Source organism: Alosa sapidissima, chromosome 3 (assembly GCF_018492685.1).
Source record: "Alosa sapidissima isolate fAloSap1 chromosome 3, fAloSap1.pri, whole genome shotgun sequence".
In the NCBI taxonomy this organism is placed as follows: Eukaryota; Metazoa; Chordata; class Actinopteri; order Clupeiformes; family Clupeidae; genus Alosa; species Alosa sapidissima.
In genome coordinates, this window is record NC_055959.1 from 24,336,282 (window position 1) to 24,359,841 (window position 23,560).

The window sequence follows — 23,560 nt, forward strand, 5'->3', positions numbered from 1 at the left end:
TTGCTGTGAAACCTTACCCTATACGGTGGTGCCCAAGGGGCCAGAGTATCTCATGTGGGTTCAACCCAGAGGTCGTTGTCATGTCACACTCACTGTGAGTGCACAGCTTTGAACACTGGGATGATATGCATAAATGGAAAAAAGTTTGAATAACAGTAGGACATGCCTGAAGCATGGTTATTGGCCATTGATGTAGCTGCTGCTATTAAAACAAGACATTACAAATATATACACAAGAGTCATTTGTGAATGTATCTGTTCAAGTGGTTGACCTCTGTGCCATCTCCCATCCCCCCCATCAGACCTCATTCTCTCTCTCTCTCTCACTCACTCACTCACTCACTCACACACACACACACACACACACACACTCACTCTCAAGCTCTCACACTCTGTTTTCTCTCGTTTCCTGTCACAGAGGAAGTGCCTCACCCTGCATATTTGCTCCCTATTGGCTCGCAGTCAGGGGAAGTGATTTGGGAGAGATAGGGCGACCGAGGGAGGCATAGATAGAGGGAGCGAGGGACACAGAGAGGGAGACAGAGTTGGGACAGGGCAGAGGGCACGCAGGATGCAGAGAATGCATGGCAAAGGAGAGAAAGAGAGAGAGAACAGATGAAGAGGACTGAAGTGCATTGAAGAGGAAATGGTTCTTTAGACACTGAGGTAAGACTTGAGGCTGCGACCAGCACACCGTTGAAAGAGAGCGGCAGACAGGCACTTAGCAAAATGATTACAAAAACAGCTCTGAAACAAAAGTTACATATTTATAAGGAGAGAGTGTTCATGCATAGGCATATAATAAACTGGGGAAAGTTGCAGTCATTTTCAGATGATCTAATACTACTTTTTAATTATGTTATTATAATTATAGCTATGTTAGGCTACTTCACTACAGGTAGCCTTAACTGTGTTGTACTGAATTCTCTCTCTCCCTCTCTCTCTGTCTCGCCTATTATCGCCTTATTAACTACTTAATAAGTTATCTTTCTCTCTCCATCTCTCCCAATCCTTGTACCAGTGTGTGAGTCTGCTGTAACGCTGGACAGGGTTTGGGGGGGGTGGAGTGGGAGAGTTGCTGCTGTGAATGGAAGTCAAGACATCGGTTCACATTTCACAATCAGTTGATGTGTTTTAGTTATGTTCAAACTGTTCTCATAATGGCCAATAGGCTATTTGACCGTCTTTGGTAGGCCTATGTCATTTACTATATAGGCTCACTATATACCATTTCAATAAAGATTTGTGAGTAGGCCTACAGTAATCAATATTTTGTGCATTTTGTTGCTTTTATTTTGTTGAATGTGGGCTTAATAAACTGCACCTGTTCTATTTCATCAAGGTGTCATATTCTGTTCACATAGGTTCTGCAAATGCATTGAATGGGGGAGGGGAAATACTGCAAATATATGTAGGCTAGCCTACGTCTTAATTTGACTTTTTAAATATTTTAAATTTCAACAGATTTGAAAGTGACATAGCCTATTTACCCTGCCCACCTTAGGAAGGCACCCATAATTGGACATGCGCAGATTTGCTGTCATTCCAACAGGTCTCAGCGTCGGGAGAGGCATGTCCATTCCAGCCAGTGGCCACCGAAACTCAATTGAGACGCCGTCGGCTGTCAGGCAGAGAAAGAGAGCAAACCTTTAGGTTGGACAAGATGACTTTGGAACTCAGACATAGCCCAGGTCAATAGAAGAGGTCGTGTTTGAAATCAGCTTTAGCCTATATAAGGTCATGTTAGAGAGAAAAAGTTTACACTAGTCGACTTTTGTTTTCAGCCGATATACGCTAACCAGATAGCTAACGTTAACAGTAACGTTAGCTTTCCATCTAACCGTTTTAGTTTTAAACTAATTTATGTTTTATTTATAAAATATGTATGTGAAGTAGCCATACAGTCTCTCTAAGCTTGTGGAACCCCATGAAACACTACGAGGTAGACCCAAAGGTAAGTAACGTTAAAGTTAACGGATGGCTTTCTGTAAAATTTAATCTGGCAGCCAAGGTTTTGTCACTGAAGGTAGGCTATATTCGGCGTTTCTGTCGATTCGAAACCATGAAAATATAGCCTAACGTTATACGAAAATAGACATAACGTTATGCCATACTTGAAGTTACAATGTAGCTTATTGTATTTGATATCCATGAAGCTAAGACATTTCGTGTGCTATGTGGCTTAACTTACCTGTCAGACTGACTGAATGGGTCTCACCTAGGCTACAGCAGGAAATCCGAAAAAGTGACCCGTCAAAGTTAGTTTCGTGGGTGTGTGAGTTGTTATCAGCTTTGATTGAAAGAGTCTGGTGTATAGGACTTAATTTTTAAACAGTCTGATGCTGTAGCCTATGTCAGCAGAGAAACGCAAAATTTCTCAGGAGGACATGCAGAAGCAACTTAACCTAGGCTACCTTTACATGTTCTAATCATCACTAGACTAAACTTTCTTATATTCATAATTTGCTAAATTAATTTCATGTTGATTAATAATAATGATTTCATTGTATAATTTATGCTAATAAGGTTACTATGAATGAAATGCATCTCTCTCTAACAAGACAGCCAAATGTCCTCCCAGTGATATGTTTACATGCCCATAAAATGTGGATTTGGGTTCCAATTTAAATTAATCATTCAGTTGCCCTGCATGGGCTTGTTCCTGCTGTCGTTTAAAAAAAACTCCCGTAGATGAAGGGGAACTGTCATACTGAAACTGTGTATGTGTGATTGTGCTTTTGACTTCTTGCCATCACAACATCAAGAAGCCTGTGCTGATTCTTTTTTAATGTGGTTTACAACCATTTTGAACTGCAGTCCTGTAGAACAGTATTGGCATAGGCCTATTATTAGTTTTCTGTGAAAAGATGGGGAAATCGAGAAAGAGGCAGTTAAACAAAGACGTTTGAAATCCATTTATCGAAACGTAAATAGCCTACTGCTCTGAGTGGTAGTGGGTAGCAGTTTTGGTAGTACCTTTCTGTTGTGGTTTGAACAGGTATGATGTCAGGACAAATGTGAAGCTTAGGCTGAATAAGCCAATAGGTATGTGTGGGCATAGTAAGTGGGTAAGATCCTCGTACCGCATGACTTGCGGTGAATATTGGTGAGGTCATTGTCTCTTCTGTATCAGTGTCATATTGCAGGTTCAGTAACGTCACGTGTGTGTGTCTGCTTCAAAAAAACAGAGTGTATTTTTATTTGAAGGATAAAATAAAAGCAACATGTTGATGAACGATGCTGCCTCTGTGACGCACAGCTTACAGAATGCAGACAAACAGGAATGTCTACGCTGTGTGCGTGCTTTTCTTTGCCTGTAGTTAACCCTTAAAGGTGTACCATCACACCTGTGTGACGGGAATGTTGGAAAATGAACATTCTAAAGAATGTCTGGGTTCATTGAATTCAACATAGAATTTCAGAACCTTCAATTGTTGCGGAACGGAATCTTGCATTAGAATGTTCAAAACACCACACCTTATAGATAGGGCTATGCCCCACACCTTTAAGGGTTAAGGTAGGCCTAGAGCCTGTACTTCTGATTCCATACAGTTGTTGTCAAATTGTTCCTCACTGTCCCTAGTTGTGTCTGTTCAGTTTTGCTCTACAAAACTCCTGTGTGCATATTGGCTTCAGGACCACGACAGGGAGGAGTGTAATTTGATTGGCTGTTAAGCTCAAACTCTCCTTGTCAGAGGCTAGTAGGCCTTGGAGTGTTGGTTGGTCTATTCAAGTCTTTTGGTAGCACACCATTAGTTAGTTTCTTTATCACATCTCATTATACTTATATTTTATCACAATGCATTATACTTATACTATACATGCTATACATATCCATTATACTAGAAGAGAGTACAAATCTTGGGTTTCAATTCTGCAACACTGCAGAGAAAGAGAGAGAGAGAAAGAGAGAGAGATTCTTTGTACTTCCCTAATGTCTTTACAATGTGCACATCATGGTGCGCCACCATGCTGCCTCATAGACATATTTTGCATAGCCTATGGTCTACTGTTTTTAGAGATAACAGTTAGATTTAACACAAGTTAACAAAGCTGATCATAGTATTTGGTGGTTGTGTCATAACAGCAACCATGGAGTCCTGATCAAGAGCATAATATCCATCATATTCAATAGGCTAGATTATATACACCAGGACTTAAAATTAATTTTTCAAAATGGGATTTCAATGAGAGAACAACACTTCACATAGTCTTTTAACACATCTTTCACGTAATGAATGCACACTCTACAAAGTGAAAGTAGGCTTACTATGCGCTCTGTGTCTGTAGCTGTCTGTGCATGTCCGCAATTTAGAGAGAGAGAGAGAGAGAGCAAAGCAAATAAAACCACTAAGGATGTGGTTCCAGACCACCTATAGGTATTAAATAGTTCCCAATAAGGCATACATTTCACTCACTCAGAGACCGAAAGAGAGAGAGAGAGCAACACCTGCAAAGTGGTTCTGTGTGTGTATGCATGGGGTTACGTTTGATTCTAGTCAGAAGGAGGTCCGTCCAGTCAATACTCCCGTATCCGCTCCATTATTAGATCAACGTTATCAGACAGCGCTATAAAATGTGTGCAGGAGTTTCTTGCATTATGATGGCTAGAGAGACAAAAAAATGATTTATGCGCAATATCCCCAATCCCACGCTGAAATGTAGGCCCTGTTCACAATTAACTTTGAGGTCAGAGGATCAGGCTATTTTATTGATTAATTTGGGCTAATGTATGCCAATCTGTTGCAATCAAATACAGCATAAAGCATTGGAACACACAGTATAAATGGGCAGAAGAAACCATAGGCCATGTGGCCAAATTGTACACAAACTTTGCGCACATTAAAGGCTGTGACATTTAATGCTCCCGCGTCTGTGTTCTGCGCATGCGGCACGTGACAAGAATTGTGATTAATTGTGAATTAATCAATTCAAATGCAATTTGTATAGCCTATTGTAAACTGTTCATTTTCCAGTCTATGCAAGTCAATTAATTCAATTATACTGCATATTTTGCATTACTTGTTGTCCTGATTCTTCCTGTGGATCTTAGTGGGCACCGAGGATGCAATATTTTCATTGCTAGTTTTTAACAATTACTATTTCAGTTGTTTCATATGCATTACAAAATTAAACATAGTTTCAAAAACACACTTTTAGTTTTCATTCAAGTCTGCCAATTTCCTTAAAATGCAAATGATTATGTGAAATCTGAGGATTTGTCAGTATTCAGAAAATGGAAGTTACATTAAAAGTTAGGCAAATTAAGTAACAGATACTAATACTAGTCCATGCTCTGAAGCATTTTGTTTACCAATGAGTCCAACTGTCACATCCATAGTGCTGGAACTGCTCTGCTACCTAAACAGCCACAAATCAAAACACTTAGTGGGTGATTGTAGCCTGTGATGGGAATATCAAAGACATTGGTTAGTTCTAAAAATATGATCGGCAAATATATACAAATATAGGAAACTTTAAAGCCCACTTTGACTATCTTTGTAATTGCTGGTAAACAACAAACCAACTGCCCTCATGCATATGTGGGGTGGGGTAACTATGAAACATTTGATGCCCCATTTGAGGCCCTATTTCTTACAGAAAAGGCCAAAGAGGCCACTATTAAAACAATGACATACAAATAAATTTGAATGCATGAAAGCACACTGACTGGCCTGATACTGACCTCACCACAAGCCATTGTTGCACACACCCAGACTTTATTTGATGAATTGTAGCTAACTGCCCTGTAGCTTTGATTACAAATTCAAGTAGATTTCAGTGGGTTGAAAACCAGTTCTACACACCACAAATGCCTTAGATAACATCTTTCACCTGCAGCAATGTATCATGTTACACATGAATGGAGAATAATCAAGAGGTGAATAGAGGTTCAACCTCAACATCCGCATCTGAATTGACCTGGTTCATGTTGTGTGCTCTGCAGAACTAGTTATCTGAGCAAATGGCATGCATTCAGGGAGTATTCAGAAAGTAGTTTGTGGTCTAAATATCTGCGTTGCAGTTCATTTTCACAGGAAGTAATACTGTCTTTTAGGGGAAAGAAAACATGAGGTTAAAGTGCACTTCCTGTGCCCCAACGGCTCATCAACGGGTTCTACCTGACTGTGGTTTCCCAGTGAAGCAGTCATTGGGTTTAGGAGACATTTGGCTAGAGGGCATTGTGCACTTTAATGTCAGACAAGACTTTCATGTACATCACATAATGCGCATCAATCATCAAACATCAATCTCATTTCAATCAGTCTTACAATTGTAAAACATTAAGATTTGTTAGAATATGTTTTATTGCTGAGGTTGACTTTAGCCCCTGGTCGAACCGTATAAAGATAGGCCTACACACTGCTCATCTGTTGAAGATGGATTATGATGTGAACATGCCACAACTCTGACATAAACACTACCCCTGAGGGCAAAGATTAGCTTCAGTGTCAAGGCCTGTTCAGTTTTGACATGTGACAGAAAGGAGTCATCATTGTAAGCATCACAGAAGGGCCCTAAAGTGTGAACATCGACCACCTTAGTGTATAGGCCTTCATTGGCCTTATATTATATTACTGTATATATTAGTCTGTTAGACTGTATTAGTCTGTTTCCCTTTCACCAATACACTCACAATGCATTCTCTTCCTCTTTGTTTTTTCCTATTATTTCTCTTTTACCCCTTCATGTGTCACTACAGTGATGTCTGAGGGGGCAGCCAGACCCTCGTCCCCATCCCCTTCAGTCTCGCTGCTGGAAGTCAAAGCTGACACTCAACTGGTACTCAAGTCCTTCCTGCGTAATGCGCTGTCTGTTCCCGCGGCTGAGCGGCCTGGCAGGGTGGGCGGGACCTACCGCGACTCCAATAAGTACTCGTAAGTCAGCCTTGTGTGGACATTTAGTGACTATCTAGCAAACTGGAAAAGAACAAACTTGTCCATCCGCTGTAGTGATTTTTTTTTTTCCTGTTAACTATTCAAAATTCACTTTAGAGGCATCTCTAAAGAATGAAATTGACCACCGAAATGTACAGTGAAGAAAAGAAATGGAGAACTATATATATTTTAATGTCGTATTGTGGTTGTGCCCTGATAATAATTACCTAATTTAAGATTAGGGGAGGGTTTGGGTTATGATTCAAGAATAGAAAAAGAGATCAAAAGTCATTTCCCTTCTTCCAGTGCCAGCAGCAAGTCTCAGAAGACGGCAGATAATGGCTGGGACTCGTGGGATGAGGCCATCAGCTCTGCCGAGGAGAAGAAGCACAGCATCAAAACCCTCATCAAGACACGACTGCGTCCCCGCACACTCCAACGGCCTGAGGCACCGCGCAAAAGCGAGACGTTGGAGAAGGACAGAAAACCTGTCCAGTCAAAGAATGACCAGCCTGCCACTCACTCAGAGACCCTGCAGAAGAAGCCTGAGGTAGTCCTCATCCAAGGCCTTTCTTACATTTACGTTTTGAAAGATAGATAGATAGATAGATAGATAGATAGATAGATACTTTATTGATCCTCAAGGGGAAATTCAAGGGTCTCAGTAGCATACAGACATAACACACAACATGCACTTACAACAGAAATGGTAAACATTAGTATAGTATAAACATATAACTAAACTCCACTGTACAATAAAGACAGTAGAAGATAAGATAAGAAACTAACAAAACTAAATACTAAATACACTATATAAGTTAAATTAAGAAAGGTAAAATAAAAAAACTATTTCAGTGCAAGAACAGGTTGAGGTAACAGTGTAGCAGTAAAACAGTAGTGAAAACATTCGGCTGTGTACAATAGTAAAACAGTAGTAAAACAGTAGTAAGCAGTAGTGGGCAGTCAGTACTCAAAAAACATGGACATGGAGAGGGTGGAGAGGCAGACAGACTATGCAGAGAAGTCTATCTCTCCTCTTCCCTTTAGTGAGGCATTGAACAGTTCAATGGCCCTAGGAACAAATTACTTCCTCAGCCTTTCAGTTGTGCATGGCAGTGAGCGAAGTCTCCAGCTGATCAAGCTCTTTTGGTTTTTGATAGTGCTGTAGAGCGGATGACATTCATTGTCCAAGATGTTGATCAGTTTGTTTAGGGTCCTCTTGTCAGATATTGAAGTGATGCACTCCAGTTCAGCTCCCACTACAGAGCCAGCCTTCCTTACCAGCCTGTCAAGTCGCCCAGCATCCTTCTTCTTTTTGTCAACTTATCAGTTATGCATATTCAATGATCAATCTCAAGGCTGTGGGCACACATGGGCTTATTCTAACTTTAAATTGAGCCTTTCTGATAACTTGTTTTGATTGGTATACAGATACATTATTTATTGAATTCCTAAAGCCTTTGTGGCTGCTGTGTGCAGTAAAGAGGAATGTCATGATCTTTAAATTCAGCTATCGTCGCTTTCAGCAGGAAGATGTGGGCTCCTCGCCTTCCTCTCCCGAGGATGAAGAAGAGAAGAAGCAGGGCGAGGACGGGAATAAGAAAAAGACGAAGAGCAAACGCAAAATGCAGTTCTCTTCAATCTTCTCTATGAAAAGCTTTAAATCCAAGCCCAAGAGTGACGATCCGAAGAGGCCCAGCACACTGGTGGTCTCGCCTGACCCCCCGACCTCGCAGGAACCACTCTCACCCTGTGAGTCATCGGCGAACACACCGACCGTCTCACACGGCCACTGCATTAGGACTTTATGAAATATGTATATTTGGGTATCATGAAAAACACTGTAGTCTGTCTTCACTGTATTTACTCATTCACCAGATTCTTTTGAGCATGTCTGTGCCCAAAGGCATTTCAGAATAACAATGTGTGTAACGCCATTTGATGCCGTAACGCTTCCATTTGACCTCTGCTGGCCTTCTGTGCCCCAGCCCACCCTCCCGAGTTCTATGAGGACGTGGCCGATACTCTGGAGCGGATCGCCAGGCAAAGTGTGAAGAAGAAGCCCAAACCTGTGCCGCTCTCCCTCAGTCCCCCGCCCAGCCAACCTGCAGGTACTGGAGTTTCAGTACGGCATGCTTCACTTAGTCATTTAACCAAGCAGGAACACACACACACACACACACACACACACACACACACACACACACGGGACAAATGTCTTGAAGTGAGTTTTTTTTTTTTTTCCTTCTAAGTTTCAGCCAATGCCAAGAACGATGTGGTTCAACAGCTGGTCCAGATGCTCTGTACAGAAGGTGACATCATGAATGACAAGGTAGACCTACTAGACTATTTACACACACACGCACACACACACTCTCACACACACAGCATTGTGATTCACATGACATGTAGGTCATGATCAGTTCTGCTTTGAGTTCTGCTGTGGTGGTGAAGGAGAAAGAGTTACTGTTAAATGCTGATAGCTGAAGCTGATGCTCTCTCTCTCTTTCTTTCTTTCTTTCTTTCTTTCTTTCTTTCTTTCTTTCTCTTTCTTTCTCTCTCTCTCTATCCTATTCTGTCTCTATTGAAATGCGCAAGAGTCTAAAGCCACCAGCAGCATCTGGGTAATTACAGGCCTCAGATCAGGGCTGTGGGGGCTGTCATTAGTTGGGGGTCAGATTTCATGCTGCATGGTAAAACAAATAACTGCAGGACATTCTGCATTGTTCAGCCCAAGTTCATCTTCATCATGTTACAGCCTTGTGTGTGTGTGGGAGCGTGTGTCTGTGTACCGTGTTAGAAAATGTTGTAGTCATAGTGACTGCATGCCTTGCTTTGCTGTGTGTGTGTGTGTGTGTGTGTGTGTGTGTGTGTGTGTGTGTGTGTGTGATGTGGCAGAGGAGGTTGTTATCCTCAGGCTACTTACTTGCTTTGTCTTTGTGTTGCGTGGAGTTGTAGTGAGGCCTGCTTGGCTAGCATGTGTGCTGTCAGATGTAGTTGTCCCAGTTGGCGGCATGTTGGCCGTGTGTGTGTGTGTGTGTGTGTGTGTGTGTGTGTGTGTGTGTGTGTTTGGGTGAGGTGTGTGTATGTGTGTTTTGGGTACTGGGATAGGTTATACTTACAATGTCTGTCTGGTTCCAGATCAACGCTAACCCGTTTTTACGCACATCACTGGACCGCCTTTCGTACCCCTCTTTCGCTAAGCTGCTGGACGCTTACGCTAGTCAAACACTGCCCCCGGCCACACCCCCACCGGTCCCCGCCAGCCCCACACTACGCAAAGTGGCCCTCACCATGGAGGCATCGCGCCGCGTTCTCACGGCAACAGGTGCGCGTCAGCACCTGAAGGAGCATGCTGAGCGTTACATGGAGAACTTTGCTCCGTGGATCAAGAACCAAGGAGGCTGGGTAATCTCATCTTAGCTGTGTGTGTGTGTGTGTGTGTGTGTGTGTGTGTGTGTGTGTGTGTGTTCATCAACCTTACACTCAGTAAGTCTTTTAATCAAGGTGTTGTATTGTCAAAGATTTTTAGTACTCTGTAATGATCTGACAGTCAGAATCTTTAAGATATGTAGTCAGGTAAATGGAAAGATAATGTGTGAGTGCGGAGTGATCACTCCACTTTCGTCCTTGTAACAGTCCCCTCTCCTCTGCAGGAACACATTGTGGAGGAGATCCATGAGTATGACTGACAGCTGGGATCCTGAAGTGCTTTTTACAATGGACTTATCGTGAACTGTGGATATTGGAGTCAGCCATGGATGCGACAAAAAACAAACAAAAAAAATGGTTGTAATGATCGTGACTGTTATTTTTGTAAATCGGGTTTTCAGCCAAAAAGGCCAAATTGTTTCTATACCGTGCTTTTTATACTAATTTTTAAATGTTTTTAAAGAAATCATGAAAACACAAATTGTTGCTGTCTTTATTCTACTATGGTAAATGCATACAGATATTTACAATGAGAAACAGGTTGCTGTACATTACATGCCCAGGATGTGCCTATGCGAGAAGGGACTTATGGTTGGTTATAAACAACTTAAAGCGTCTAAATTGCCATTTAAAGAACAACCAAAATATTTACCATAAATCACACTACAATATAAAATCAATATTACGGTACGCATTTTTCTTTTTTTGAAATGAAATGTTTACATTAATGCCCAATTACAAAGATGCCATCCCTTAGATCACAACAGAAGTCCTTGCCTCTATGAAAAGGCAGAACATGCAGTGCATATACCAGGTATCAGGTAACATTTTCCAGTATACTGTATTTTTCCTTGTTCTTAAATGTGAGATAAATTAGTCAGTTCTGACATACAGGGCCTGACCCAGGAGAGATGGCAGATATCAGAACTGGATTACAGTATTCGAAAAAGATAATACTGTCATAATTACATCAGAATTGCTGTATATCCACATTTATGCCACTCTGCTTTAAATTCACCACACAACTTTGGAGACACACATAGCAGTCCATTGCAGATTTTTTTTTTTTTTTTTTTTATCAATTGTGAAGTTTTTTCAAAAGTTCCTGAAATATTGTGTGGGTAAAAAAACAGGAGGAGTATGTACATTCATGTTAGGTTGATGCTGCACAACCGAGGTGTAACACCAAATATGGGGAGTGTGTGAGTGGAATCATCTCCGTCCAGATTGCACCTCTGCACAGTAGACCTCTGGTCAGTCCAGGTATTTCTCTGCCCTCCTGATTTGGCAGTACATCATCATGGAGAAGACCAAAGCCAAGAGCTGAAACCACACATGGACACCATTTGTAGCAGGATGGGGTTGGGGATATGAAAGTAGACAATTAAGGAAGTGTTCTGGACTCTGGACATTTGTTGTAGTAATCAGTATTCACTTTTGAACAGAAGCTCCCTGTACAGAATTTTTATTTTTTTTGTTTTATGGAAGGGGTGCTGAGCCAAGTGTCAAGTGAAGGCCAACCAGGGAAGTTGGTTGCCAGATGTGTGGGCTATTTACAAATCTGTTGAGGCTATGTTTTATGAACAAAGAACTAGAAATTGTACATGCAGAACAGTTGATGTGTTATTGGACTCAAACTATGACACAGAAATTGTTAAGAGATTTGATACCTGAACAATAACGATGCAGATTCCAAATACCAGCACTGAGGTGATGTTATCGAGGAGCCACGTTCTGGCCTTCTGATAGCAAGGCTGTTTTAGAGAAAGACAGAAATCCTTACCACAGAACTTGTACATGATCTTATGGAAGAGGAGTAGGGAACTTTCTTTCTCTCTCCTGGTTAGTGGGTGTGGAGTGAGGTTGGGGGGTTAAAGTCAGAATTTGTTAGAAAGCCAGATACCTTCTCAGCTAAAAGTCAGGATTTCTGAAGTTATACATTTCCTTCTCAGAAATTCTGACTTTCCACTCACACGAGAGAGACAAAAACATTTTTAGGCCCTTATACAAATTACCAGTTAAACACTGAAACTTTAAAAACAATCAAACAAAACAGTTCCTCATCCTCCAAGTCTGTGACTGATCCTGACCTCTTGCCATTCCTTGCCATCCTCACACGAATCACCGCTTAGACAGCAGGACGCTGGCAAAATGAGCTCGCCCATCACATTGTACCAGTCCTCCTTTTTGGTCACACCGCAGCACTTGAACTAGGAGGCAAACACACCATATGCCTGTGAGGACTAATTCCACCATCTTATCATGTCAAATATCATGAGGATGGAATATCACCATTTTCTGCACAGTGTCCCATGAAAGCTTTAGGCGTTCGTCGGTCTGGTAGTTTTCCATTCCCTCTAACAAATCAGCCTGTGCTTTTTTATCCAGCTAAAGGTGGAGTTGGGAGTGAAGAAACAAACCAAGAGTAGGTGAAATGAGAGATAATAAACAAGGTAAGTGAGTCACTGAAACGTCTGATCGTCACTGAAACATTTCATGACTAATACAAACATGTCAGGTCTGGAAGACGGAGGGCCACTGACCTCCTCCTGGTAGACGTGGACAGTCACAGCTAGAACCACTTCAGTGAGGACCAGGATCAAGAGGATGACGAAAAACTGGAGGACATACAGTATGATCAAGTGTTTTTGTGTGTTTTTCTCTCGTCTGTTAACATTGCCATGCCATTAAACATAGTGCTCACCAGGGGGAGTCCATAGACTGTGAACAAGCACCCAGAGAGCTGGCACACAAATTACACTTCAGACAGAATTTTTTCACTCTCTCTCTCTGATATCTGTTGAACTGCTATCCTGAATATCAGTTTGTAGTCACTGCTTTTAATACAGTATGTCACTCAATAAGGCTTAGAAGGATCAGATTGTCACCACACAATATATATTGTCATGATATAGGCATATGCTACAGGCATTGAAAAGGCGACAGATTTTAATTGAATAAAAGCCAGTTTGCCCTCAGATATGTTCTGATATATCTATCTATGATCTATGCTGATATATTAGGTATGCTGAGGTGCATAGTGCATTTCCGTTTTAGAAGAACAGGTCAGTCAAATAGCAGAGGAGCAAAATATGTTTAGTGTACTCAGGGTCATTCCTCGGTGTGGCAATAGCAGATGGGAACAGCCATCCAGCTGTTCGGTCTGGCCCCGGTCTGACCCCGTATTTGCTGTTGTGATGTCACCCAGCTATGCCCAGATGCCTTACCGTCATCAGCAAGCACCGCTGCTCCTTCAGGGCGCCTAGGCAACCCAGGAAGCCTGTCACCATGGTGATACCCCCGGCGACCAGCAGCAGATTGGCAGCAGAGAGGGAGGGAAAGGATAGAGGGAGAGCGGAGATCTCTGCCTGTTTGAAGGACAACCAGACCCCCACACCGAACAGGCCACATCCTCCCAGCTGCACGAGAGACAGGCAAGTTCACACAAATGAAAAGTGAAATACCCAAGGCTGTTCTCGCAGGTGCAGATAACCCTACAAAACTGAATGAAGCGTAATAAGAGTATATCAGTAGTGCAAATGAACAAAAACATGATGTGATGCATGAACTGATCAGAGGTGGCCAGAGAAAAGCAAACACAACAGAGACACAAGGGACAGCCTAGGCCAGGCTGATGTGAAACTGACCCAGAAGATTAAGTTGAAGATGAACATGAGGTACTTGACGCAGCACAGGCATCTCCGTGTCACGGTCATCCTGAAAGGGTGAGGGAAGAGAAGAAGAACATGAGGGTTATTCCAGCAGATATCATATTGGGCACAAGGCCTGTGGGTCATGAAGAAGTTATTTAGGAATTTTGTAATTAACGTGTTTATTCAAAGTTTGTCGAGTACACACAGTCCAGGGGAATCTAATGTCCTGTCCTACTGACAGGAAATGGCGTTTCCAGACAGGAAGTGACAACCCTTAACCCACTGCTGTGCTAATTGTGTCGTTGCAGGGCCTTTCACAGTCAGAGACAATAGACCACCCCCAAGCTCTTACTCACTTAAAAATGTGGCCTCCTACACTTGGCAAGACAGGGCCTGGGGATACTACTATTGACATGACTCAGAGAATCCTGTTTTTGCCAGGATATGTCTGTCAGGAACCATCTCCCCAGCTGAACACAATAGTGTGGATTTGACCTAACATGGAGCTCTTTCAGTCACAGTCTGATTCAGAGGAAGAACTGTAGTTGTTTTTAAGTTGTAGCAAAGGATTTAAGGACAAAATAACTTTGAGAGTCTCAGGCCATACAATCTCAGATTATGACTATGGCACCACACAGAATTACAGTGCTTTTGTTGATCGCCACATCAGAGTTCTTCACTTGAAACAAAAACATATGGAATCTTTACTGTATGGCAATATGGGCAATATGACTCTATTCTACCCATCGTTTCAAATGGGACTTATGAATACTTTCCACCATGTTGATTTGTGACATTTTTGAGAGAGAGAGAGAGAGAGACTGATGAACATCCATGCACACACACACACACACACACACACACACACACACACACGCGCGCGCGCACACACACACACAAGCATACATACTGTAGCCACATATACACTCCTCCCAATCCTTTCATGCAGTTTCATTAAAAACACCTCTTCATCTAATCCAATAGCCAATAAAGTAAATGAGAAGGACGAAGACATAGCTCTCTTGTTATTCTTATTGCCAGTCTTACTTTAGTTTAAAGTGTTTTAGATAAGGATTCTATTTGCTCAATGACTCAAGAGTACCATCATAATTCGATTATGGTCAGGCCAAAAAACAGATGAAAAGTACTCCAAAGTAATACTTAAACACACTGCAGGCCATGATGGAAATGTCCAGTAGATATCAATCATATGTTTAGCTTTACTAAAAAGTAGCCCCTGACAGCTAGTCTAGGCCTAGTGCCTTATGAGCGTACCCTTTACTGTACCTGTGGTCGGTGGTAAGATTCCTGTGAGGTGACGAAAGGGTAACTGTTCCAGCTGACAGACGAGGTCCTCCTCTGGGCACGAGTGCTTCTCTTGTGATTTGGCCAGATGCCTTTGCTGAGACTGAGGATTTTTGTCGTCAGCTAATGCAAACCCTTTGTAGTCAGATTCCTTGTTTTAAATTCCATAGACGTCCGTGTGGCTCCCCGTTGTTGTTAAGAACTCCTTCACACAAGAAAGCAGCACAGATGAAAACCAGTGCACCTCTTTTTTTTTGCTCCGATCGTAGGACTTGGAATATTTGTCTCCCTCTTTCTGTCTTGGAAGTTTCTCTTTTCCCTTTCTTTGTTACAGCCTTAGATGTGCATGTTTGTCTTTCTCTGTATTCTTTCTCTGCTGTTTTGTTTTTTCTTTGTTCTTCTTTCCACTTTTCTATTAGCGCAGTTTTGCCTCTTCTCTCCCTTGTTGTCAATGGTTTCCAGATGTAGAGGTTTGCCCTCCCCTCTCTCTCATACTCCCTCCCTCCCCTCTCTCTCATACTCCCTCCCTCCCTGTCTCTCTCTCTCTCCCTCTCTCTCTCTCCCTCTCTCTCACTCTCTCAGTCCTCTGTCTCTTGAGAATTCATTCTTTTCCACTGGCCTTCTTCACTTCCCCCTCCCCCTCTGTCCACTAACTCTGGTAACCCCCCCCCCCCCCCCCTCCTCCGCCTCTGTAGTGAACTGCTGGAAGGACCCAAAAATGATGGGCATCTCTTCTGCTGCGTTCACAAATTTTTTTGTCAATTTTCTCTCTCTCGCTCTCTCTCTCACACACACACACACACACACACACACACACACACACACACACACACACACACACACACACACACCCTTTCCTTCCTTCCTTCCCTCCACTTAACTCTTCCCTGACCTGGTTGTGTGTGCACATATATATATGTGTGTATGTGTATGGCCAGTACAGGTTGAAAAACAGACTTACATAACAGATTGATAGTCAAGGAAAAAGACAGAAATCCTATATCTCCAATGGCTATGACGGCACTGATTGTGTGGAGACTTGGCTGATGGCACTATTTGTGTGGGGACTTGGCCATGACACCACTGATTATGGCTAAACTGTCGCCAGCACCCTAATATTGTGTTATTTGACAGAAAAGGCCATACCGGGTCTGTATGTGTGTATGTACTCGTGCATACATGTACCTAATCTTCTATGTGTGGACTGCATGGCATATTCTGTGATGGGCCAAAGCTGTAGGTGAGATACGTGTGTGTGTGTGTGTGTGTGTGTGTACGTGTTTGGATGTGGGGGGTTGGGTTGGTCAGAGATGACTATTTTCCTAATACTACTAACAGACTGTGGCAGAATTTGCCTCCCCTGGACTGACCAAAACAACTGGCAGTGTTGTCCACTCATCGCCACACCCACAGCATCAGTGAAGCTAAATCAGAGCCCTGCATATGTCTCTGAGCTAAATAGGACAGAGGCTCCCTCTAGTGGCCAAACTTGAAACAACTAGTCAAACTTATACTCTATTAGATTGTTTTGGCTTCAAGCATTGTGAACTTAAAATGTGTGCATATCACATGAAAAATCCTCAGAAAAATAAAGTTAATATTTATTTTATTCAGACATTTTTAAATGCAACACAAAAGAAACCTCTTAGTATCTACACATACCATTACACCACAACCTCCTCACACACACACACACTCACACACCATTACACACACCATACCCCCACCCCATATACACACACCATTTCAGAAATGCAAAGGCACAGACAGTGGCTTGGCGGCTCAGATAAGGATATTATTCTAAACGCAGTAACGTTAGTATTCTAGAGGTTTTGGAATCACAGTGTGGAATGTGTTGTTGTTCTGCTGAATGTTTTACATGAGATATTCAGTACCAGTGAATTCAAAGGCTTGATTCCCAGTTCACACAAAGTCCTAGCCTAGAAATCTAGATGCACCCTAGGGACCCGGGCTAGTCTACCAACTCTCCGTTGGCTTGCGAGCTGGAAAAATTAAACTTCGATAGGGCCAATCACATTGTGTATAGAGACGTTAGGCGGGCTTAACATAATGATTGACGGCTTGAACTCCCTGCTACTTGAAAACAAAGAAGATGGATGTTGCTGTTGGTGAACAGCGTGGCACGAGTTAAGCTTTTTTTAAGTTGCCAAAAGTTTAAACTAGCCAACTAGCTGCGCTGGTGGGAAAACGTATGTGACTCATGAGTTGTAGCGCTATCCTATTGCGTGCAGAGGGAATTTGAAAGACAACCAATTATCCCGCCTCTCGGACTGAGCACTGCCAACGGTAAATCCCCAAACCCTACATTTTAATGTGGGTCTGGCTCATCAGGCTAACAAAGTCCTGTAGTATATCCAGAGTCCAAAGTATATTTCTTAATCCATTTCCCCCATAAATCCGGGGATCCCCCTCAGTCCGCTGCTCTTCACCCTGCTGACACATGACTGCACTGCAACCTACAGCAACAATCACATAGTGAAATTTGCTGACGACACAACTCTGGTGGGTCTCATCACCAAGGGCGACGAGACTCAATACAGGTTGGAGGTCGACCATCTGACCACGTGGTGCAGGGACAACAACCTCCTGCTGAACGTCAGCAAGACCAAAGAGATTGTTGTTGACTTCCGGAGAGGTCACACCCAACACCTGCCACTGACCATCGACGGTGCTGTGGTGGAGAGAGCGAGCAGCACCAAATTCCTGGGGGTGCACATCAGTGAAGACCTCTCCTGGACCACCAACACTGCATCACTGGCGAAGAGAGCTCAGCGCCGCCTGTACTTCCTGCGGAAACTCAGGCGAGCAAGTGCTCCACCAGCCATCATGACCACATTCTACCGAGGCACCATCGAGAGCATCCTCTCCAGCTGTATCGCTGTGTGGGGCGGAAGCTGCACTGAATACAACAGGAAAGCCCTGCAGCGCATAGTGAACACAGCTGGAAGGATTATTGGTGCTTCACTCCCCTCCCTGAAGGACATTTACATTTACACCACCCACCTCACCCGCAAGGCGACCAAAATTGTGAGTGATGCAAGTCACCCCGCTCACAATCTGTTTGATCTACTGCCCTCTGGGAAGAGGTACAGAAGCCTGCGCTCCCGCACTACCAGACTCACCAACAGCTTCATACACCAAGCCGTAAGGATGCTGAACTCTCTCCCTCCTCTCCCCCCTCCACCCTCAGCTACATAACATCCTGGACATTGGACCCAAAAATGGCCGCCTGCACTACTCCACTTGCACACTTGCACACTTGTACACTTTACAACTGGTGTTGTTGTCCTGAAAACACAACACTTCTGCTGCTCTTACATAACTTGCACCACTATGCCACTTTCTTCTTACTTAGGTCAAACAGAACTACCCAAGCCTTTTATTGGCCTGAATTTGCACTAGTATTTTTATTGACTGTCTATGCACAATTTCAACCACATTTTGCTGCTCTTATTTTTTCATTATTATATGTGCCCTCTTATTTACTTATTTACTTACTTTTTTATTTACTTATTTACTTACTTTTTTGTTTACTTTAATGTTATGTTTGTCTGTGGACCTAAATTGGTAAAACATGTCTTGTCTTCACCGTGGGATAGTGAGAAACGTAATTTCGATCTCTTTGTATGTCTGGAACATGTGAAGAAATTGACAATAAAGCTGACTTTGACTTTGACTTTGACTTTTAAATGGACAGCAGTTAATTTACTGCACTAGTGTTAATTTCGTCAGACGAGACGAGAGGAAATATGTTCGTCAACAACCTTTTTTTTCATGACTAAGACGAGACGATGACGAGACGGCAGTAATGTCCTGAAACACTGACTAAGACTATCTTAAGATGCATTATTGTTGACGAAAAAAGACGAGACTAAAATGTTTTGCATGAAATAAAAACTAAGATAAAATCTCTCTTTATTTTCGTCTACAAAATGAGAAGACAGAATATCTAGCTGTTACGTTTTCAAAATATTCCGAATGAGTTCATACGCAACAGCTTTCCTGTAGGCTAGTCTACGTGCTGTTGCTGCAACACGAAACTACATGGAACAAGAACACTGGAGATTTCTACCAGAGTTAGCAAGCTAACTACCTAAGCTTTATGCCACAATGCTACATACCCAGAAGTTGAAGCTTCTCTCATACAAATTAACATCCCCCAGAATGTCCATACGAAAATGTTCATCATGTAATGCCAACTATTTAACTAGTTAGACTGATGATGCAAAGTTTGCTAGCAAGTAAGCTAATATGGAAAGTTCGCTAGCAAGTTAGCTATGGCTAAGATGGAGAGTCTGTTTGGGGAATGTGTTGTGTTTGGGCGCATATCGCCATCTAGCGAGGCGGAGTAAAACATTAATACTTTGGTCTACAACAGTGTTTCTCTTCTTTTTCAGTTTCAGGACCACTTAACTAACCCTAGCTAAAAAAAAAAAAAAAAGATTATACCTACTTCAACAGTAGCCTATAATTAGTCTACACTATAGGCCTACTCACTGAACCACCTTGCTTATTGTCTTTGCACTTTGCTTATTGTGTGGATTCATACTGTATGATTTAAGCTGGCATATCTTACATAGACAGTGTTGCAGAACTGTTTTTACATACAAGTTGGTTCAATATTGCAAACAACTCATCTATATTATATTTTACCACGTCTGCTCGCGGACCACCAGTGATTCCTGGACCACACTTTGAGAAACACTGATCTACGAATATGACAGTGGTCCAGTCAAATCTTTTACTGTCTATGGTCAAATCCTAGCCGAGCTATAACTGTAGCTCGACTTACCTGTGCATGTAAACATACTGACTGACAAAAAATCAGAATGAGTAATTATAACAGATGAGTAGCCCTGTGGACACACAATATTGTTGGAAAATTGAGATGTGTGAAACACTATTTGACTCAAATGGTAATCAGAAATAATTTGTTATAAAAAAAAGACTAAAATGTGTTGACTAAAACTGACTAAGACTAAGATACCTTTAGTTTTTTTTTGACTAAAACTAGACTAAAATGACGAGACTTTTAGTCGACTAAAACTTGACTAACAAAAATTATATTTGAATGACTAAATATGACAAAGACTGAAAAGGACATTTCGTCACAAGACTAAGACTAGGACTAAATTAAAAATAGGTGACAAAATTAACACTATACTGCACATGGGGTTGTAAGTCAGGGGAGCGGTCATGAGTAAGAGAGGTTTCACACCGCTGTGGTTTGGCAGAAAGCCACAGCTCCATCCAGCACCCCACCCGTTTCTGCCCTCACTTCCCCTTTCTTCTGTGCCACTGCCCCCTCCGCATCAGTCTTCTCTGCGCTCTGTCCGTCATGAGAGGAGTCCTGCTGATTGGCTGGGATCCCCTCCACCTCCACCTCCTCGGCGTCCTCGTCGATGTAGAGCAGCGGCGACTGCTCCTCCCATTTCTTGGCCTCCTTAGTGCCCTTGGCTCCCACGGCCTTCTCCTCATCCTCGCTGGGCGCGAACGTGCTGAGCATCGGGTCAGTCCCGTCCGCCGGGCCGCCGTTGTTGTTGTCCTCCACGTCCCCGTTGCCGTCGCACTCGTCCCTCTCCACGCCGCCCATCAACACCGGCCCGGCCCACACGTCCTCCTCGCCCTTCTTCTTGCCCTTCCCTCGGGACCTCTGGTCTCGACCGCTGACACCGGTGTCGCCGAACCCTTGCTTCTGTCTCCTGCGCCTGACCACCAGGGCGATGCAGGCGATGCTGGCCAGTGCGGCCACCAGAGCGGCCACGATGACCGTCAGCCACAGGGACTTGTTGGACTGGCTCCCTGGGTCAACTGCAGAGGAGGAGTCTCCGAGAACGATGGGCACTCCTGGGATACCAGAGCGATCTGTGGCTTCTGTGGTGGTGAAGCTTGTTTCAAGGTACGGTTTTGAGGAGATGGGGATGACTGGGAAGTGTGGATGGAGTGTCATTGGTGGGGGTGATGTTGTGCTGGTGGTCTCAGCAGTGGTCTTGGGAGTGACAGCAGAGGTAGACTCAGGGGGTGCTGAAGCTGAAGTGGAAGTGGACTGAACCATTGTGGGTGTGGTTGGAGGTGGTGTGGAGATGGGGTCGGACCTAGTGGTTTGAGTGGTTTCGGGAATAATTTGGCTGGTTACTGAAGGGGTAGTAGGGCCCGGTCTGGTGGTTTGGATTGCAATAGGAATGATCTGTGTGGTTTCCTCAGGGATCCATGTGGTCTCAGGTGTGGTTTGAAGTAGAGTAACGGTGGTCGGCTCTTCTGTGGTGGTTGTTGTCACTGGTTCATAAATGACTGTGGTGAGGAGTTCAGGAGTTGCCGGATGGTCTAAAATGGCGTACTCTGATGTACTCTCAGGACCAGGCTCTGTGTCTGTGGGCATTAAAGTGCTGGCGGCCTCTGTTGTGGGTTCAGTGTTGAACACAGTAGTGGCATCGTCATCTGCTACTATTGCTGCATCAGCATCTGTTGTCTGCCAAGGACAGGAGGACAGGAGAAGTAAAGTAATAAAAAGTAACGTAGGCTTTTCCATGCTGAAGAGCAATCAGGCCACCGGCTAGATGTATTTACACCCCTTTTATTTCTGTAGAGCCGGGCTGTTGTGTGGTGTGGTGGTCTGGTCTGTCCTAGGGCTCAGGCAGAGGGGTGAAGATTGACGCTTGTGAACGAGTATCTGTGGCCGTGCTCTGGCCGAAGGTGGCACCGTTTTCTTCCTCTGCCGCCCACCGCAGGCTTCTGTTTGTCCTCGGCGCTGCTCTCATGTGCCCTCTGCCTCGCTGGCACTGGTGCTGTGGTGCTTCTGCAGACTTGGCCTTGCAGGTGGATGTAGGCCGGAAAACGCACAGCCACGCTTTCTTCTTTTCTCAGCTCTGTTGATCTTTACTTTCTTCCTCTTTCCACCTCAAGTGAGGTTTTTGTGCTGGTGGCTCGGCCTTGGTTCCAGGGCAGACGGGAATTTAAGCTGCAGAGATCTTGAGCATGAAGAGAGAAAAACAGAGAAAATATTCACAATTAGTGAAAAAATAAATGTGGAAAAAATTAATTATGCCAACGTTTCTTCCAGGATTAATCCCCTAACCTTACTAGATTAAGAAAGGAATGCCTTCATCACTTTGATTAAAAAAAAAAACTCTGTCTGAACTGCCCTGCTTGTGTAATGTGATTGCTGTGGCAATGGAAGTTGGATCACCATTTGCACAACACAAACTCAACACAACTTTATTGCAATGTTATATACAATCCAGTCAATGAGAAACTCTTACCTCCAAATATGCATTAGGTTTTCATACCTTAAGTCTAGTGTTGCCTAATATACATTCTGTTATTTACCATGTGCTTTAGGTATGAGCATATCTCAGTTGTAAACGAACATGTCTCTAAGGTAGTATCCAGTTGGACTCTAAATAGCACATGTATAGTACTGGACACTATACTACATTACTACATTTACAAAGCCTTTTAGAAATGTGTTATAGAAATGTATAAACTCATACACAATACACAAACAATACTGGATATCAAGTACTCATACCTAAACAAAGAGCTCTTTGTTATAATTCATGGGAGAAGTCATTAGTAACTAATGGGTTTATGGCTACAAATGAAGAGCGTGACTATCTTCCTCTTCCACCTTTGGAAGATATCTACTACTGTATATGTCTATATGTCTGTTGGTAGCTGACTATATCATTCATTCTTCTGGATATTTTGAAATCCTTTGTGAATGTGTGTGTCAGGTTTGGAGCCGTTAGCTTAGCTTTCTTTGTAAGTAAGAGCAAGGCTTACCTGACACATGGGCATCACCGGTGGAAGTTACTTGTAATGTGGGTGCTCATTCTTGAAAGATGGAAAAAAAAAACACTTTATGTAATTGCCCTTGTTGACCTGCTCTTTCTTTGGAAGGAGTCAGTGTCTTCTAGTCACTCTGCGTCATCCTCTCTGGATTTCTCTTTCTTTCTCCCTCTATCTCTGCTCATCCGAGAGAGACAGTTTGCTGGCCGTGGCTCCTGTTGAAGTGAGATAGTAGGAACTGGAGAAAGGCCAAAGGTTCACTATACCTCAGCGCTCTGTCGTAATGTTCCTCTCCCTCAAACGAGAAGTCGAAAGCCATCAGAGGAAGCCGCACGCTGGGTGTGTTGAGACATGTGGGCATTGCTTTGTGGTGTTTGCATGCATGTGTTCTTGCTTTTGAGCATGTGTATATGTGGACTCTGTGTGTGTGTGTGTGTTTGTGGGAAAGATATCATTGGGTGGAGGGATGCTAGAGTTCATGAG

The 23,560-nt window shown here is 43.2% G+C and overlaps 3 protein-coding genes and 1 long non-coding RNA gene across 11 annotated transcripts; 1 reads left to right on the forward strand and 3 right to left on the reverse strand.

The window, feature by feature from the left end:
- Positions 1-540: 540 nt before the first annotated feature.
- Positions 541-10,791, forward strand: bcl2l12 (BCL2 like 12). 6 transcript variants are annotated; one of them, XR_006030635.1, is made up of 9 exons: positions 1,043-1,954; positions 6,704-6,878; positions 7,185-7,428; positions 8,405-8,630; positions 8,867-8,989; positions 9,137-9,210; positions 9,477-9,502; positions 10,020-10,286; positions 10,535-10,791. XR_006030635.1 is itself a non-coding variant. In XM_042085183.1 (8 exons), the coding sequence occupies exons 2-8, from the start codon at positions 6,706-6,708 to the stop codon at positions 10,568-10,570; spliced, it is 1,149 nt and encodes a 382-aa protein (XP_041941117.1). In that variant the 5' UTR covers positions 541-666; positions 6,704-6,705; the 3' UTR covers positions 10,571-10,791. The 6 variants fall into 6 exon arrangements, 4 of the variants coding, with proteins under 4 accessions (XP_041941117.1, XP_041941119.1, XP_041941118.1 ...); XR_006030634.1 differs by having other exon boundaries at positions 1,045-1,954; positions 9,131-9,210; XM_042085183.1 differs by lacking the exons at positions 1,043-1,954; positions 9,477-9,502 and adding an exon at positions 541-666 and having other exon boundaries at positions 9,131-9,210.
- tspan4b (tetraspanin 4b) lies at positions 10,790-15,763 on the reverse strand. Its single transcript, XM_042085188.1, has 8 exons — positions 15,251-15,763; positions 13,958-14,027; positions 13,538-13,729; positions 12,854-12,928; positions 12,603-12,698; positions 12,401-12,520; positions 11,981-12,064; positions 10,790-11,633 (listed from the first exon to the last, which is right to left on the reverse strand). The coding sequence occupies exons 2-8, from the start codon at positions 14,024-14,026 to the stop codon at positions 11,565-11,567; spliced, it is 705 nt and encodes a 234-aa protein (XP_041941122.1). The 5' UTR covers position 14,027; positions 15,251-15,763; the 3' UTR covers positions 10,790-11,564.
- A 1,094-nt stretch (positions 15,764-16,857) lies between these two features.
- LOC121704744 lies at positions 16,858-22,533 on the reverse strand. The gene is made up of 4 exons (XR_006030636.1): positions 22,524-22,533; positions 19,943-19,950; positions 19,341-19,347; positions 16,858-17,349 (listed from the first exon to the last, which is right to left on the reverse strand). It is a non-coding gene; the product is annotated as an uncharacterized LOC121704744 (long non-coding RNA).
- Positions 18,850-23,531, reverse strand: si:ch73-248e21.7 (mucin-2). 3 transcript variants are annotated; one of them, XM_042085180.1, is made up of 3 exons: positions 23,072-23,335; positions 20,459-22,257; positions 18,850-19,003 (listed from the first exon to the last, which is right to left on the reverse strand). In XM_042085180.1, exon 2 carries the CDS (start codon positions 21,816-21,818, stop codon positions 20,502-20,504), a length of 1,317 nt encoding a protein of 438 aa, XP_041941114.1. In that variant the 5' UTR covers positions 21,819-22,257; positions 23,072-23,335; the 3' UTR covers positions 18,850-19,003; positions 20,459-20,501. The 3 variants fall into 3 exon arrangements, with proteins under 3 accessions (XP_041941114.1, XP_041941115.1, XP_041941113.1); XM_042085181.1 differs by lacking the exon at positions 18,850-19,003 and adding an exon at positions 23,344-23,531 and having other exon boundaries at positions 20,451-22,257; positions 23,072-23,122; XM_042085179.1 differs by lacking the exon at positions 18,850-19,003 and having other exon boundaries at positions 20,451-22,257.
- Positions 23,532-23,560: the final 29 nt, after the last annotated feature.

What these genes read in the sequence shown, in the direction of transcription:
- bcl2l12 (XM_042085183.1), top strand. Translation starts at nt 6,706, where the DNA reads ATGTCTGAGGGGGCAGCCAGACCCTCGTCCCCATCCCCTTCAGTCTCG. An exon ending in CGCGACTCCAATAAGTACTC is followed by an intron (nt 6,879 to 7,184) that starts GTAAGTCAGCCT and finishes CCCTTCTTCCAG; the next exon opens with TGCCAGCAGCAAGTCTCAGA. An exon ending in CCCGCCCAGCCAACCTGCAG is followed by an intron (nt 8,990 to 9,130) that starts GTACTGGAGTTT and finishes TTTCCTTCTAAG; the next exon opens with TTTCAGCCAATGCCAAGAAC.
- tspan4b (XM_042085188.1), bottom strand. Translation starts at nt 14,026, where the DNA reads ATGACCGTGACACGGAGATGCCTGTGCTGCGTCAAGTACCTCATGTTC. An exon ending in AGCGGTGCTTGCTGATGACG is followed by an intron (nt 12,929 to 13,537) that starts GTAAGGCATCTG and finishes TATGTCCTCCAG; the next exon opens with TTTTTCGTCATCCTCTTGAT. An exon ending in TCTGCATCGTTATTGTTCAG is followed by an intron (nt 11,634 to 11,980) that starts GTATCAAATCTC and finishes GTGTGGTTTCAG; the next exon opens with CTCTTGGCTTTGGTCTTCTC.
- si:ch73-248e21.7 (XM_042085180.1), bottom strand. Translation starts at nt 21,818, where the DNA reads ATGGAAAAGCCTACGTTACTTTTTATTACTTTACTTCTCCTGTCCTCC.